The sequence below is a fragment of the Gobio gobio genome, assembly GCF_949357685.1.
Source record: "Gobio gobio genome assembly, chromosome: 11".
NCBI lineage: Eukaryota > Metazoa > Chordata > Actinopteri > Cypriniformes > Gobionidae > Gobio > Gobio gobio.
This window is the reverse complement of record NC_137104.1, coordinates 27213309-27232394: the sequence shown is the minus strand read 5'-3', so window position 1 is coordinate 27232394 and position 19086 is coordinate 27213309. Positions and strand designations below refer to the sequence as shown.

Here is a 19086-nt window from a genome sequence, read left to right as displayed (position 1 = left end):
TTTCCAAGGACAAGAAAGGACAAGAAACAGAAGAGGCGTAATTATCTGTAACTGAAAAAAAGTTGTGGTGGTATTCCATACAATTAATTTGAAGAAGCTCTTCTCACATCAAGCAATAATGTATACAGAATGCTCCAGTTGTGACAGATATGTACAATCCATGCATATGTTGAATGAAACAAATTATTAAGCAATGCTCTGAATTAATTCAATTAATTGGTCATTCATAGTCTGGATTCATCCCATTTTATGGAGGCCTTGCATAGCCAGTTGACCACAGGGGAGCAATCTGCATGTTTAGAAAAGCAGAATGAGACCCCAGTGGACAGCCCCCAGCCTCATTCAGTCCCACAGTATCATGACCAGAACAAGGCCACCCAGCAACATCATGCACAACAGCAAAAACGTATTAATCTTGAGAGAAAGCGTCTCAGATTACAGAAGAAAACTGCTCAGGAGACAGACACTGTTGAAGATGGAAAGCCACCAAGGGCATCTGGTAGTTTTGAATATCTTGATGATAACATGAGACAGCCTAGTGAAATGCCATCTGGAGCTTCATCCTCAGCAGTATCTGCTATACCATCCTGTTCCATGGATGAGGCCCTGGAAGGTACACCTCGACAAAAACGTGAGCGTAAACCTCAAAAGCCTGGAAAGTATGTGTGCTCATACTGTGGTCGTGCTTGTGCCAAGCCCAGTGTGCTTCAAAAACACATTCGTTCCCACACTGGAGAGAGACCTTACCCATGTGCACCATGTGGATTCTCCTTCAAGACTAAAAGTAACCTGTACAAGCACCGAAAGTCACATACTCATAGGGTGAAAGCTGGTCTGACTGCAGACAGGGAGGGACCAAGTATAAGTTGTTCAGAGGAGCCACTTACAGAATCAGATGAAGAAAGCCAACCATCTTCCTTTTTAGAAAAACAAAGGATGCCCATTCAAAAGCAAAATACTACAGAAAAGTGCTCTGAGGGACAGTTACAAGGTACAGAGGATTCCCATGCAGTTAAAAAGAGACTTGCAATGAGACTTAGCAGAGGAAGACGTACACCTATAGGATCATCTGATGAAACATCCTCATCATTTGGTCTAAGTAGCAAAGGTAGCACAGAGTCAGGCTATTTTTCTCGATCTGAGAGCACAGAAATCTCTCAAGATAGTCCACCAAACACAAGTGCCAAAAGCTATGCAGAGGTCATCCTTGGAAAGTTTGGTCGTCTTGGTCAATTACAAAGGACTGCTCATCAGCAACATGCCAATCCTGCTGGGCAAGAAAGTAAAAGAATTCCATTCTCTGTGCCTAAAAAGCAAGTTATTGACCACATAACAAAACTCATCACCATCAATGAGGCTGTGGTAGACACCAGTAAGATTGACAGTGTCAAACCAAGAAGGTTCTCACTCTCTAGGAGAAGCAGCACAGAACTAAAGTCAGCCTCTTCTAAAGAGCCATTTCTTCACAGTCCAAAAGAAATAGATGCAAGTACAAAGAGCAGTGGTTCCATTACTCTTGGTGTACCTTGTGAGAAATTTCAGCACCATTCTCTCAGTATGCAACAAACTGACCCCACGTCAACTGCTCCTCTCCTGAGAAGTCACTCTATGCCCTCAGATGCAAGTGTTAGTGATGTGTCTGAAACTTCTCGTAGCCTTCGCCTTAGCCAATCCTTTGATGACCAGCAACCAGTTCAGAATCGGCGTCATGGTATGCTAAGACGACAGCCTGCTATTGAATTGCCTATCGGTGCTGAAATAACCATAGACGAACATCCCTACTCTAGCTCATCATTTCATCCCTCAGTTCCTGCACTGCCTGATCCCAGCCAGAAACAAGAGCCACTTGAGTGTGATGCATGTGGTATGGCTTTTAATGACTGGGAGAGATATCAAACACACAAACAACACTGCTGCACGGTTCATATTTCTCAACAAACTGACATTCCAGTCAATCAAGTAGAAGAACACACAAGAACATTCACAACTCGTCCTGGTGCTTTTGCATTTAGAAAAAGAAGAAAAGAAGAGAGTATCGAACTTGATGATCCTTCTTTACCATCGGTTTCTTATATATCACTCAAAGGATATACACCATCTTGTGAACAGCCTATTAAAGGGACCAGTGAATTAGGTCAAGAACATGGCACAGAATGTGCTTTGAAAGGAATATCTGTCATACAGCATACTAGTTCATTTGAGAAACATGATAGTACTTTAAAAACCCCTGGACCAGATGAGGTCTCTCACTCTCGTGATGTCTCCCATTCTTCTCCTTGCTCACAATCAAGGGAGCAGACAAATAAACCATATTTCCGTAAACTTGTACGGCAACACAATGTCCAAGTGCCAGAGATTCTGGTCACTGAAGATTCAAACACCAACACCATGGCAGTATCACCCCCTCCAAATGTCCCTAAAATCAAGGATGCTGAAAAGGTCAGTGAGTTCCAATGGCCCCAAAGAAGTCCAACTTTGGCCCAACTTCCAATTGAGAAGTTGCCGCCTAAAAAGAAACGTCTCCGTCTTGCAGAAGCCACCCAGTCATCAGGGGACTCAAGCTTTGAATCGATGTCCCTGCCTCACAGTCCAAGTCAAGACAGTTGTGTGTCTCACACCTCCAGTCGGTCAACTTCATTTGAAGAGGCTTGCAAAGCTGATGCAGATATGACACCAACTAGGAAATCAAGAGCCACTCATACTTTGACAATTCCCACAAATTCTCACAGAGAAATGAGGCGCTCTGCATCTGAGCAGGCACCCCATGTTCCTCAAAATGTTAACCTTATTAAGGAAACTCGCAGTAAGTCATTTGACTACAGCAGTTTGTCTCCAGATCGGACCCCTGCAGGATGGAGAGAAAGGCGGAAATGCCTTCTAATGAGGCATAGTGCAGTGAGGGAACCTGAGGAGGAGGATCAATCTTCTAAAGTCTTCAACACCAATTCTCCAGCTCAAAGGACTAGCACATCACCTAGCCATAGCCCAGGAATCTCTTACAGTCCAACCACCACCCATCTTGTGTCTTTAAGCAATACCGTACACTCATTTAGTGAGAAGCAGATAATACAATCACAGGATGTTTTATCAGAGAATACCCAGCAGAATGCGTTGCAGTTGAACCCACTGATTCATACTGACCAGCCCACAACAATGGGAAGTCTGCTTTGTCCATCAGGTGCTGCAAGAGCTCATTATTCTTCAATGTCGACAGGACTCAAGCTTGAAATTCCAATGGAGAATGACTTGGTGAATTCTGATACAAGTATCAACCAACCATACCTCACTCATTATCACCACCATCAGAATCTCGGTTTTGATGTTACTTCAAACACAGAACTACTGAGAACTTTACCAGCCCAGATAATTCCAGTCCGTCTTAATTCACACCTTTCACACCATTCAGGCTCTATTTATACTACAGTTTCACAAACATTTGTCTCAAGGTCTCAGGAACCTTGCTGCTCTGGAGTCAGTTCAGTTGCAGTGGCCTCAAAGTTTGAAATCATGGACCAACAACCAATATCTGATGGATCCAAATCAGTATGTGCTGGATCAGCCAAACGTGTGCTGTCCCCCACAAGCAGTGGGGAGCTCAGCCCAGAAAGTGAGCAACAGCAGAAACGGGTGAAAGAGGAGGAGAACAACCAGGAAAATGAAACAGGAAATGATGGAGTTTTGATTGAATGCAAGAAGGATGAAAGACTGGGTGAGCAAAGTGTCATCTTACCAACAGAACACAAAGAACCACCATTTCTGACTCTTAACACTAACCTTACTTGTAGCTGGTGCTATCTAAACTACATAAAGCCCAATCCATCTATAAGGAGTGAACAACAAAACTCAGTCTATTCTTCATGGTGTACAAGTACCCGCGACCCAAACCCTCCTGGCCTGACAAGCAAGGACATGCTAGCCCTGTTGCACTGCAGACAGAGATCAGAAACAGTCATCTACACCATGGCAGACATGTCACCCTCTCTGGACAGGAAACAAGAGACACCTGAATCCCCGAAGCCTGACGTGACTGAGGTAAATGTAACAACTCTTGCATTTATTAAGTCAATTATTTCTGCCCTGCTTGGAAATTCAGCGTAAACTTGTAGCTGTGTTTTGGAACATGGTAGCTGGTTTCTAGCTGCTCCAAGCTGGTCATTAGTTGGTTAACCAGCTACCATGTTACCAAAACAGCTTGACCACTTTAAACTGAATTTGAAATAACTGATATGCTAGCTGACATTAATATTATTAAATTGAGGGATTATGTTTTTTTTAAGCTCAGTATTTTAAAAGGCAGGTTTTATGTAATACAAAAGGTAAGTGGCTTACAAATCTCACAATTAGCTTCACAGTCCCCACTCTTTTAAACTATCCTTAAATCGAATCTTCACAAGACAACGTAAATGTAAACTTATACATTTTATTTATAAAAAGTAAACTTAAAATGTTGAATGAGACTCCCCCCCCATCTCTGTCTCCCTGGGCACCCGGAATAGGGTTGGTGAACTTGCCCGTGTCTCTCTCGAGTGTAGGTACATGCCACTCAGCCCACAGAACCGAAAGAAGCCCAGCAAGCTGAGTTGACAGAGGTAGAAAATAAAACAGCGGTGGAGAAGGAGGACCAACTATCTACCTCCAAGTACAGCTCACGGGTACAGATTTGTGAGGGAGGGTAAGTAATAATAATGCATAACACTTGTATAAATGCAACAAAAAAAAAGAAAGAAAGTCTAAAAGCATAAAGAATATAGATTTTCAGTTTATCTTTGCTACTGTGTTTGCAAGGCAGCATTGTATAGAATTTTTTGTTGCTTTTCTACACTCTTTTCTGCAAGAAATTCAGCTTAAACCTACATTTAAACTTTGTTTTGTAGATACCTTTTATTCTTAGGTGTACTGTCATGTGCTGTCTATTTTTGCTTTTGTAAACAATATACTTGTAAAAGTTAATAAAAATGGACTTACATCATTAGCATTTGGCCATTCAAAATGAAACCCAGAGTGATAATGACATTGTAATATTTGCATACTTGTTTGTGATTCATCTTCTTTTTTTCATTTCTTTGCATACTGAATTATGATTGGTCTTCTTTCTTGTGTTTGGTCGTTTCTGTCTTGCATTTATTTAACCATATATATCTGTCTTTACACTCTAAAGATGATATCATGTTAGCTGTTGATTCTTATACCCAGCTGTAAGAAAACCAGACGGATGTGAGCATCATGATAACAAGGCTCTGATATACCATTTCTTTTAGAACCAAAAACAAACTTATAACTTTTTTTTGCTGCCTTGCAAGCAATGTTTTTTAAAGCAAATCCAGTTTAATGCTGATATAGATACAGCAGCTATGAATGTCCTCCTCTCCACACCCATCTGAAAGCTAGAATCTTTGTAGTTCCTGCACTGTGCATCCTGCTCATACTGTATGTGTGGTGGCTTTCTGTCACTAGTTTGTCAGTATTTTGAGCAGTGTTGTTCTTGCCCCGCTGCAGGAGATCGGTTGGCTGTCAGAGCCAACACGGACCGTCTGTTACACAGCCCGAGCCAGGAAACTACCTAGCCTGGCGGTCACTTCCTGTGGAACCCCACAGAGTCCCATTTACACCATACTGCATCAATGATTTTGGTCATTGAGCTGAAGGCATGTGGAGATGGCCAAGAGGCAGTAGAGTCACATTTTGAGGTGTTTTCAGATGAATGAAAAACCAACATCTAAGAGATTTAAGTGGTTTTCAGCTGGATTTGCTTTAATACCCAAATTATCCAAATTATAAGTGGCAGCTAAAAACAGTTCCAAAATAGTTTGTTGTACAAAAAGTTAAACATTTTTTTAATTGAAAACTGCATAGGCCCAAGAAAATTCCCAATTATTTACATGATTAGCTGAATAGGAAATTTAGGTCAGAAATTTTGGTCACATCATATGCATTTGCAGGTTGGAGTTCACCAAAACTTTAAAGGTGCCTTGCCACACAAAACCGTTTTTACTTATATTTTTTGATGTTAGGTCCATATGTGTTTGTGTTATGTCGTGAATGTGAAAAATTAACTGCTACCTCCTCTGTCAGCTCTAGCAACTGAAAAGAAATAAGCGGAGAAATCAGGTCAATTACAAAAGCCGGTCAGTCTGATGTGGTGTTGCCTGAGCTCATTACTATTCATGAGCTCGCTCAGTTGAGACCGCGCCCACAGAATTCGTCTAACTCAGTGACAGTTTTCGGGACTTATTTTCCGATAATTACCGGCGGACAATACATTATCCCGCTTATTATACGGCTACTTGCCAAAACGAGAAAAGAAACTTAACACAATGGGTCTTTAAAAATTATTTTGCTATCGTCTAGTGGCTTCTGCTGGCAAAATAAATAGTTTTTGCCACACAGATAGAACTTTACAGTTTCAGGTGTTGCGTGGCGACGTCTTACTAGCTGACTTTCACTTTCAATGAAATTCCATTGCAATAAGCAAACAGACTTATTGCAGAATGATATGAAAGACGTGAATCAAAAGCACAAAACCCATTGCCATTGACAGCGGTCATTTTATACTTTGCAGCGGTAATTATATAGATTTAACAGACCTCTGAATGTTGGGAAGGCCAATTCATGCAAATGAAGCTTTCTGCAGCACTCTGAAGAGCATGTAATAAGCTATAAGAACATGCTGTAGTTAGCATTTCAAATGGCAAAACTACCAGGCTCAAACCATCTTTGCTTCTGTAATGCCAAAATTACAAGTAGGCTATTTGTCTTTGAATGTCTATCTATCCATGTCTCCAAATGCAGGCATAGCCCTTTTTGTCATATAAACACATTTGGCCACTAGCCAATAGTATAATGTTTTAAAAGTGAAGATGTCAGAAGACAATTGCCACAAATACATTGTATAACTTTTCAAACTGTTTGATGGTTTAATTGCACATAAATTACCATTCAGATACAACCATGGCTGAATGAGCTGGTTGCAGTTTTTGTGGTGCAATATATATATATATATATATATATATATATATATATATATATATATATATATATATATATATATATATATATATATATATATATATATATATATATATATATATATATATATATATATATATATTTATATATATTTATATATATATGTGTGTCTCCTCTTCAGATTCAGGGTCATATATATATGTCAATATACCTGAAGAAGCCATTTCTGCAGCAAATCCAGACGATAGTAAACAAAGTTCATCTACTTGTTGCTTTGGGTAAAGGATGCTGATAGCCAGGCTTTCATTGGCTAGCTGTTAGCCAATCAGAGTCAAGTAGCTTAGCTCGTTGAATATTAAAGGGTTAGTTCACCCAAAAATGAAAATTCTGTCATTAATTACTTACCCTCATGTCGTTGGACACCCGTAAGACCTCCGTTCATCTTCGGAACAGAAATGAAGATATTTTAGTTGAAATCTGATGGCTCTGAAAGGCCTCCATTGGCACAATGGCACGGTTCACTCTCAAGACCCTTAAAAGGTACTAAAGACGTGGTTACAAAGTCCATCTCACTACAGTGGTTCTAAAATAACTTTATGAATCGGCGAGAATAGTTTTTGTGCGCAAAAAACCCCTAAATAACGACTTACATAGTGATGACGATTTCAAAACAAGGCATCATGAAGCTTCGAAGCGTTATGAATCAGTGAGCCGAATCATGATTCAGATCGCATGTCAAACCGCCAAACTGCTGAAATTTGGCGATTCAAACCGCAGATTCAACTCGCTGATTCATAACGCTTCGAAGCTTCATGATACCAATGGAGGCCTTTCAGAGCCATCAGATTTCAACTAAAATATCTTCATTTCTGTTCCGAAGATGAACGGAGGTCTCACGGGTGTCGAACGACATGAGGGTAAGTAATTAATGACAGAATTTTCATTTTTGGGTGAACTAACCCTTTAATGAGAACTGATGCAAATCGAGCTGAGTCTTCCTGCAGGCTTTCTATACCACGCTAGAATTGCTTGAAACAAGGTAACCAAGGCATTTTTTCCCACAAAACATTTTTACGGAGTCCATGGGAGAACTTCAGACATTACCACAAAAGTAATGATATACGTGTGGCAGGGCATCTTTAGTTTTTTGTTTGCAACAAACTGCAAAACTTCTTTGCATTAGGTTGTGTATTCGGGTCTCCCATGTTAGCATGCATATGAATGAAAGACAATGAAAAATAAAGTCTAGTGTGGCTGTTTTAACCGCTCATTTTAACCCTTTTTGCAATTGAACCCATATTTAATGTATCATTTGGATGCAGTTTAATGGAATGCATGGACCTGCACATGAGCATCAAAAGATATGTACAGTATATATGTTTTTCCAACCAGTTTAAAAAGCCTATTTATTTTGCTCTTTTACTTTGCACAATTATATAGTAGTTACTTTTTATTATTATTTTGCATTTAGCATCTCTCAATCCTGTCAAAACAGACCTGTGACCTACTTTGGGTCTTGTCCAACCAGTTGAAAACCACTAGCGTAAAGTCCAAAGTATACTTCCGTTTTAATTCGAGCGCTTAACGTATGCATACAGTCGAACGTATAAATCCCAGAGTATACTTAAGTTTTGACATGAACTCTAGCATATGCATACAAATGGATACATAAGATTTCAAAGTATACTTAATTTAATGTCTGTGGTATTTCTCTCCAGAAGTTAAAGGGATATTTCACCCCACAATTAAAATGACCCCATGATTTACTCACCCTCAAGCCATCCTAGGTGTATATGACATTCTTCTTTCAGACAAATACAATCAGAGTTATATTAGAATATGTCCTGGCTCTTCCAAGTTTTATATGGCAGTGAATGGCAGCCCAACATTTGAAGACCAAAGTGCATCCATCTATTATAAAAGTAATCCACATGGCTACGAGGGTTAATAAAGGCCTTCTGAAGTAAATCGGTGGGTTTTTGTAAGAAAAATATCCATATTTAACATGTTATAAAGTAAAATATCTAGCTTCTGGCCGACCGCCATTATAAAACTTGGAAGAACCAGGACATAACTCCAATTGTATCCGTGTGGAAGATAAATGGCATATACACCTAGGATGGCTTGAGGGTGAGTAAATTATGGGATAATGTTCATTTTTGGGTGAAATATCCCTTTAAGTCTTTGTACTCATTTAACCCCTTAAACCCAAAGTTTACCACCGGCAATATTACTTAACTCCTAAGAGTTATTTGCTGTTAAAAACAAAAAAATTGTTTTCATCATTTATTAAATACTTTTTTTGTACTATATACTATAATATGTCAAAAACCTCATACAGCTGAGATAGTCATATGTCATTTGAAAGATCTCAAGGAGTAGAATACAACAAGCATAATTGTTTTGGGCTTTGATTAAACTTGAGCGTTTTTGTACGTAAAGCCCCACAAGACCCATATCTAAATTATATACGGATACAGCATTCATGACACGTTTTTCCTCGAAACTTCATGATTTTCATTATTCATTATTCAATTTATTTATTAAATTTCATCTTTGTCTAGTGTCCAGTTATGATCATTAAAAAAACTGTTTAAACTAGAGTTGCGTGTATCTCTTAACCCCCTCACACAAACATCTTTTATGTTCATTAGAGTGAGTGGTTATTTTTAATAAAAGAGGGAGGTGTATATAATAATAGTAAATAAAAAATAGATAAATCTGAGCTATGAATTAAAACTATAAATGAGTCTGGCTTCAAGCCCTATGTTAAAGGTTATGTAGTCTGTAACTTAGTCTGTCGTGACTGAGATCAGTTTGAAGACACAAGTCTTCTTAGAAACAACCATCTGCGGCACTTCTGAAGAATGGTAGCATTTTTAAAACACAGCCATGAAATTGACTCATAATTTGTGCTGTGCTGTTTCACCATCCAAGTATGGTCTTTGGGGAGCATTGAAACAGAGTTTAGGAGACATTTCTGTCTCTTCAGAATGAAAAGACTCAATGTGGTTAAGGTGGTTTGTGCATCTTAAAATGGAAGCTCTGAGGTTTTAGTTGATGTATGAGGGGAGTGATTTTGCGTGAAAGTTTGGAAAATGGATTGAGCCAGCGTTTCAGGTGAAGGGTAATTATGTGGTTTCTGCTCAATTCATCCTCACTTAATGCATATGTCATGAATTTTCACATGTGAGTTTATGTAACATGATTGATGCCCTTTCTTCAGGCCATTTCTAACCTCTCAATAATTAGTTGTCACTATTGCTCATACTTAAGTTTAGTTATTAAACTTCAGTTATTAAAACATTCAAACAACGTTTGAACAATTAAATGCATTTGAACAGCCACAAAAGACCGCCCCCTCACTGCCTACTGGCCTACCATGTGACCGTTATAGGACGTGTTTTGAGAAAGTGCACCAAAATCATCCTTTCTGCTTGCTGGCAAGCAGTGTAATGGCTTCATTTACACTGCTTAAATGGCAGCACAATGGCTTTACGCTGTGCTCCCACAAAAGTGATGTAGAGTGTGACGAAATAAGAAGGGAGGGTCTACAACAAGTGGTCACAGGAGATTTAGAAATGCATGTTAAGACCAGGTGTAAACGATGTGTCGACTGACCACTTGTGGATCATTGAAAATGCATCTTAACATTAAGTGTAAAAAGGGCCTAAGTCTTGAAGGTGGATTCCTTTGACTCTGCTTGAGCAACCACCTTGCATTGTTTTAGCAACCACCCAAAGCACCTTAGCAAATATGAAGAAACATGCTAAAAACTGCCCAGAAATAGTTTTTGCATGCCTAAGCATCACTCATATTTTCTTCAGAAACTATTAAATCTAATTGCAGTGCCTTTTGGACCCACTTTAATTTAAAGTTTTGGAATTCCGGTATGTTTAAAATGACATGTGTTATTGGATCATATTAATTCTGTCTTAACATGTGTGGTGAACAGTAGTCTGTTACTTTGGAAATATATCATACCACAACCACAAATTAAATAGCTGCACGGCCTAAATCTAAAAAACGAAACCCCCCAAAGTTGAACTCTATTATGGCTGTTATTTTTTAAGAAAGCTGGCACACAGTTCTTGATTTGTACTCATGTTATTGGTTATGAGCTGCTGGTTGGGTCCAGGGTTCCCCCCCTCTCAGCTGTTTGCATTGGCACAGAAGCCCGGGCTCTGGGCACAGAGCGGCATTGCAAGATCCCCATGTTTGAGCCGGGGTGGTGGTGAAGGGGGTCGGATGGGAGGGGGGCCCTAGTTCTTGACATTATAAATGGCCCTCTGTTTGAGGTCAAGTGGAGGCCCCGTTTTGGGACTTTCTGGACACAAACAGGGTGGATACCCAGCCAGACTACCCGTGTGTGTGTGTGTCTGTGGGTAGGCGGAGGGGGAGCGTATGGATATATATGCATGCGTGGTGTCTGAAAGAGGGTCTGTGCCAAGCATACCAAGTTGTTTAAGAGCACCTTTAAAAGCATACCATGCAGGTGCTATAGATTGGAGATCAGATCTCCCACACAGACCTGTGAGATCAATGTATAGGCCTCTTTATGCGCATATTCCAGCCCAGAGGCTTTGCTTTGCTGGTATTTTAATTAACCTAAAGGTGATGTTGAGAACTTGCAGTGTCAGTGTCAACCTACATGTGCTGCCTTTCAGTTCCATTCTGTTTGTTTAACTTATTAAACATAGAAAAAATAGTGCTAATCTGATATGATTCACCTTTTTGTTGCACGCATTTCAGCCAGTTAAAGGGTTTGTTCAGGCAAACATTGAAAATGCTGTCTTTATTTAATCACCCTCATGTTTGTCCAAACCCAAATGAGATGTGTTCCCTTGTGAAAAAGAAGTGCGCTTAATAAATGTGCAACTGTAGTGTAAGTCAAATCTTATAAAAGTATATATAAAATATATAATATGACTTAAGTGCATTTTCATGACTATGTTTCTTAACACATCAATACTTAAGTACTTAACACACTTAAAGGTGTACTTTTTAATTAAGTCAATTTAAATGTTTCATTGAGAGTATATTTTAAATCGTTTTGTTAATCTTTTGCCGTGCTTTAAAGAAGTACTCTTATTTGGATGTGTTAACATACTAAAGCACTTGATATGTAAAGTACTTGATAGTAATTTTAACTGTACCATGTTTTTCAATATTCCATTTAATATAGGGCTGTCAAACGATTAATCGCGATTAATCACATCCAAAAAAATGTGTGTACTGTGTATAATTATTATGTACATTTGAATACACATACATGTATATATTTAAGAAATATTTGAATGCATATAATGTATATATATTTATAGCATTTATATTATATATAAATATAAATATTTTATATATAAATATAAAAAATATGTACTTAATAAGTATACACAGTACACACACATACAGCACATTATGTAAAAACAAACTTTTATTTTGGATGCGATTAAACGTTTGACAGCACTAATTTAAAGTAAATATATTGTATATATAATTGTATATATAACGTACTAAATTGTGTCTTCATTACAATACAATCAGCAGATCCTTTTAATCATAATTCAAAGACAATATAATTAGATATGACCTTGCATATAAACATGTACTTAAGTCCTACTTTAGTGGGTCATAAAAGCACTCTAAAACTACATTTAAATTATAATACATTCATAGCACATATTAAATTATGATACATTTTCATGTAATTACAATTAACATGCAATTAAGTGCCAGAAAACATTACATTCAGTTTGTACTTATGTATAGTCTTTTACAGTATTTAATTTCCGTAATAAGTACTTCTTTTTCACAAGGGTTCAGAAGGGTTCCAAAGTGCTATTTTTTTCATAACGAGAACTATCAAGCTCCAATAAAAGTCAAAAGTAGTTCATACGGTTTGTGTGACCAATTCCAAGTCTTCTGAAGCCATGGGGTCGCTTTGTTTGGGGGGGGGGGGGGGGGGGGGGGGGGGTTATTCGCTAATTGAATTATGTGTTTAATTTGCTAATTAAAACATGGTTGTCATCAGTGATTACAAACTTTTTTCTGTTTCACCAAAAAAAGACAAAAGAAAGAAAGACATTTGTGGGTTATCTATAGTCTTTCCCTTTAGTAGTTCATCTTATAAGGATCAGTCTGTTATCTGTAAGTGATTCCTGATCATGGGCAAAGCCCAGTGAAGGTTCACACAACATATTCTTTCAGCTTTTATGTTTTGTTTTTCAGCTACAGGTCAAGTGAGGAATACGTGTATGTACGTGGCCGGGGGAGAGGACGATATGTATGTGAAGAGTGTGGGATACGCTGTAAGAAACCCAGCATGCTGCGCAAACACATACGACTACACACGGACGATCGACCTTACGTCTGCCAGCACTGTAACTTTGCCTTCAAAACCAAAGGTATGCTGCACAACTGATGAATGGAGATATGTGGCTTTAAGTTAATGTCTATCTATATTATGTTTTATTAATATTATTATTATTATTATTTTTTTTTTACAAATTCATAAAAAATATTAGGCCTAATATTAACTTTGAGCCCCTCTATTATACGTAGTAGACATCTAAAAGACAAATTTAACTTTTAGCATGCAGATATACGTACACAATTAAAATGTACAGTCTTTCACTTTCAGGAAAATTCATCAAAAATATAGATGACAATCTCCTGCTCAAGGGTTTATGCAAATATTTTGTCAAATAAAATGTACTGTAGAGTAGAATAGGATCATCAATATGCGCCCCCTGTCCTGTCGTAGAAATATTGTCAACACAAGAAAAATTGTGGTTTCTAATAGATGTTATTATATCACTAGTTCAATGACATCAGGGGTTGTTTATATGGACATGGTTAACTAAGTCTACACCTGTACTCTCAAAGGGACTCACTTGATATAAATAAGTTTCTTTTTTTTCATTCCCATGTTGAAGCTCTCATACTGCTTTCCTCAGGGAATTTAACCAAACATATGAAGTCAAAGGCTCATGGGAAGAGGTGTCCAGAGGGAACTGCTCCAGGACCAGTTCAGTGCGAGCTTGAGACAGATGAGGGAGGTGAGAAACAAAAAAATATGTTTTTGAAAGAAGTCTCTTCTTCTTGCTCACCAAGGCGTTTATTTGATCACAAGTAAAACAGTAATATTGTTACAATAAAAAAATACTGTTTTTTTATTTTATTTTAATATGTTTTAAAATTGTATTTATTTCTGTTATGGTAAAGCTGAATTTTCAGCAGCCATGTACATGTATAATATATATATAAATTCAGACACGTTTGTCTGAAATATAAGTTACTTAATAACTTATTTTTAAAGTACTGTTTGTTGAAAGCATTAAAGGGTTAGTTCACCCACAAATGAGAACCCGTAAGACCTGTTTGATGAAGATATGTTTGATGAAATCCGAGAGCTCTCTGATCCCTCCGTAGACAGCAATTTAATTAACACTTTTAAGGTCCAGAAAGGTATTGAAAACATTGTTAAAATAGTCCATGTGACCAGTGGTTCTACCTTAATTTAAGGAAGTGAAAATAATACTTTTTGTGTGCAAAAAACAAAACAAAAATAACGACTTTATTCAACAATTCTGGCCTGTGCCAGTCTCCTACGCTGTTTGCGTTGTATCTCGCTCATGCATCGTGGTGCTCATGTGAACCTGCCGTAGATCTCGAGAGTGCTGCACTATTTACAGTGGAAACTGTGTAAGAGACTGACTCAGGCTTGAACGAAATTGATGAATAAAGTTATTTTTGTTTGTTTTCGCGCACAAAAAGTATTCTCGTCGCTTCATAAAATGAAGGTTGAACGACTGCTGTCATGTGCTATTTTAACAATATTTTTAATACCTTTCTGGACCTTGAAAGTGTTAATTAAATGGCTGTCTATGGAGGGGCCTGAGAGCTCTTGGATTTCATCAAAAATATCTTAATTTGTGTTCCAAAGATGAACAAAGGTCTTACAGGTTTGAAAGGAAATGAGGGTGAGTAATATTAATGACAGAATTTTAAATTTTGGGTGAACTATCCCTATAAAAAATGGTCAATTTGACTCAAAGCAAATTATATGATACACGGGTTAATCTGATTATTTGGAAATAATTGCATATACCACGGATTATTGTAGCATATGGATTCAGTATGGTTACTTAATCCATGATTGAATTGGTTAAATGTATTTGTCTTTTTTGTATAATTAATCGTACCAAATGAAAGCTGATACAGTGACTCTCTTATGCTGTAGGTGACAGTGATAAACGTTTCCTTGAGACGGATCTGTTGGAAGAGCACCAGTTCTCAGATGCAGAGGAGACAGATGTGGACGAGGCTGATGATAATGATGAGGGTGACGAGCAAGCTTCATGCTCCTCTTCATCGTCTAAGAGTACATCTCTCTCCAGAGATAAGTCTGGCTCCTGTGACATCTCAGGCCTTTCAAACCCAGGCTGGGAACAACATCCCAAACCGCCTGTCAGTATGAGCCCTCGAAAACCAAGCCACTATGGAGAAGCTGCCTCTCCGAAGACTACAAAGTCTATAGTAACCCTTCCACACCTCGAACCCACCACTGGGAAATGCTCGTCCCCCATCCGCAGCCTGTCTCCCGGTCTGCAAATGTCCCCTGCTTTACCACAGTCTCCTCAACGAGACATGTCCCCTCTACGCTGTCCCTCTCCAAGACATCTCTCTCCATCATCAAGTCTCTCTCCATCATCTTGCATGTCCTCTTTGTCTCCTTCTAAACACCCAGCCTCATCGTTCCCAGGGAGACGCGTGTCCCCCATTAGAGCCTTGTCACCGATACAACCTTCATCTCACCGTTGTCCACTTGCGTTGACTGTTGGGGCCAGTGTGACTGTTCAGTGCCAAGCTGATAGACCCAGAGATTCTACAAAAGTCTCACCCAACAGATTAAACCTCAAGACCAAACCGGTGAGTATCTTTATGTAGATCTTTCTTTCTGAATGTAAGATGTAACAAGTAACCCTAATACTGATAAACGTCTGAAAGAGAAATTTACCAGCTTAAACCAGCACTGAAAAAGTGAAACGACCGTGCCATTTATTTAAAGTGCATATTTATATTAGTCTGATAATGGTTTCCTGTTTTGTTCAGTTTGTCTGAAAGTAAATAACACCCATAGAGAAAAAAATATATGAAATTATTAAAATAGTATTTTCACTTGACAACAGAATGTTGATGTGCAGAAAATACAAACTGGCCAGCTTTACTGACTGCTGAAATTATTTAGGGTGTTATTAATGTTTCTGGGTTTTTTTTATTTAGCTTTTTTAGTACATTACAGAAAATATGCATATTTTAAAAATACATCAAAATAAACATTAAGGTATTTCAGTTGTATTTAATTATAGTATAGACTAATATGTTGATATATGGCCTTTATAATAAACAAATGTTTGTGTCTTTGGGAAAATAAATATCTTTGATTAATATTAAATCAAAATTCAATCAAAAGTTTAAACTGAACCATAACATCTGAGAAAACATTTGATAAAAACGACTAATTGTGGCTGTAACAAATATTTTTTAAGTTGGTCCAAAGTATCATTTTTTTTATATTTAACCATATATCATATTTAAAATATAATTAATTATAGTATTTATTAAGATTATGAATTAGCTTTTATTTCTATATTTGTAGTTTTCTCAGAAAATACATAGTTTCTTAGAATGAGCCATGCTCTCTTTTAACATCCATTCATCCTTGTTTCAGCAGTGAGTAAATTGTGGGTTTCTAGTCTTGATAGCTAAATATGTAGATGCTTCTTTCTTTGTCTAAGTTTGTTTTACTCCACTTATAGAAAGTTTTTTTTATTAGTGCACAAAACAGCAATTCGTCTGAAAACAAGACACCCGAATATATCCAAGATAAACATCAAAAAACAAATATCTTGATTCTAAAAGCACACAGTGTGTTATTTTAGTGTCGCACCTACAATTACAAATAGTCATGCCACCGGTCTTTACATACAATTAAAGCCAAAACCTTAGATACTAACCCATGAAATTATGAATATATACTCATCTGTTTACCATCTACTGTGTGAAGTGCTAATTTGGGATGAACCAGGACTATCTTTAGCTGTCAACTCTAGCCGGGAAAAAAAGTTTAACCACACTGTTTAGAAATAACGTCCTTTGCCTAGAATAAAGATGACCGCACTAGTGGTCACTCTACAATATCCAACAGACTACTTCGTGATTTCACTAAAAAAATGTCTTTCCCGCTCCCCTCAAGGAGAAAACACACAGTCCTCAGAGAAGGACCAACATGACACAGTCTTGGCCTCTGTCACATGGGCGTCTCTCCAGGAACATGCAGCCGAGGGAAGGTCAGCGTGTGTTAAGTCACCTGCCCCTGCACTCCCAGCCCCAGGTGATGATTCCCAATCTCAGCCTCACGATTCCTATAGGCGGGATCCAGATGGTGCAGCCACGCTCCAATATGCTCCGAAGCGCATCTCTGAACCACAGTGTGGCCCAGATGACTGTCACTGTGCTGACAAAGGAGAAAGGGGCTGATGGGAGTCCTACAGTTCAAGTTCCTCATCGTAAAAATCAGCTGATAGTGTTCACGGAGCCTACGGTGGAGATGAGCTCTAAGAGTAACACTTCCTCCGATGAAGACAAGGAGCAAATCCGGGGAGTGGTTCAGTCAGAGCTAGTATCAAAAAAGAAGGAGGTTCCCAGTGTTCCAATGACGACCTGGAAGAGTATCTCTCAAAGAAATAACAGAAAGCATTCCCGAAGTCCCAAGAAAGCTCAGCCAGTAGACAGCTCAAGAACATCCATGGACACTAAGTGTTAAAGAAAAAGTTCAGCCAAAAATGAAAATGCTGTCCTCATTTATGCATACATAGTATATGTCATTCCAAGCCTGCGTGTTTGGCAGAATGTTCCGTTTTGCTCTTTCTACACAGTGGCATTTGGTCTAAATAAAACATGTTTCCACTGTGTTAGTTATGATGAAAGCCTTAGTGAAAGTGCAGGAATCTAGTTGCGCTGGCATTACTATGATAGGCTGCAATGCTCAGCCCTGCAACCTTTTATGCAATGGGAGTAGATATGAATATAATGCTGTAATCAACACTTTTCACAATTAGATAATCACGGCAATTAGGGCTGCACAATTAATCGAAATTAAACTAAAAATCAAAATATGGCTAAATGCGATTATCAATTTGCAAATTCTGTGATCGAATTGAATGAATATGTGCGTTGCGCGTTTCAGAGTGAAGCGCAGCACTGTGTTCTTACATGTGACCAACTTATTATCTTATTATTGTGTTTTCAGCATCTCGGAGCAGCTCAGTTCACAGTAAATTCTGCTCCACACAAACTCCATATCTGCATCTTCTCTCGGTTTGGTTCGTTTTTAACGTGCATTTGAGGACGCAACATGCGCCAACCATCTTTCCAAACTTGTAATAAGCACTTATCAACAAAAGAGAAGCTTTAAGGGTTCCATATGGTTTATAAAATGAAGAAATTAAGAAATTGAAAGATTATTTTTCTTTAATACTCGTTTGGATTTGACAGTGAATAGTAATTTTTACAATAGTAATATTTCTTGTTTTTTATTTGTTTTGTAATTTTACTTAATACCAATTTTAATTAATTGCTTATAAAATAATAATAATAATAATAATTACTATTATTTTATAGGCATATTGATCTATAGACCTGTTTTGTGTTTGCAAACAGCGACAACATATTTTTGTGGGCGGAGCCTACCTGGTGGCAGAAAATGGTGGCAGGCAATTTTTCCCGCAAATCCGAGTTTATATCACAATTCTTAAAAGGATAAACAGATCCTTTTCCCCCCTCAGAATTGTGATATAAACTCACAATTGCGAGTTATAAAGTCCGAACTGGGATATAGAAACACGCAAATGCAAGATGTCAAGAATTGTGAGATAAAAATGTTATAGGCTATGTTTAAAAGTTATCTATGTATAGGTTTAAATATTTCATGCTGTAACTACTATGCATGTATGTCCACTATATGAACTGCATATGTGAATATTATGTAAACTTACTGTTTACATCAAATTCATGCTTTAATATTAGACTAATCATTGCAGGTTTCATCAGTCCAGT

The 19086-nt window shown here is 38.0% G+C and overlaps 1 protein-coding gene across 1 annotated transcript; it reads left to right on the top strand.

Moving 5' to 3' along the window:
* Positions 1-249: 249 nt before the first annotated feature.
* hivep3a (HIVEP zinc finger 3a) lies at positions 250-17794 on the top strand (the record flags this gene model as incomplete). Its single annotated transcript, XM_079828531.1, has 6 exons — positions 250-4032; positions 4533-4672; positions 13195-13370; positions 13923-14024; positions 15209-15897; positions 17225-17794. 6 exons carry the CDS (start codon positions 250-252, stop codon positions 17792-17794), a joined length of 5460 nt encoding a protein of 1819 aa, XP_079684657.1.
* Between the last annotated feature and the right edge of the window lie 1292 nt (positions 17795-19086).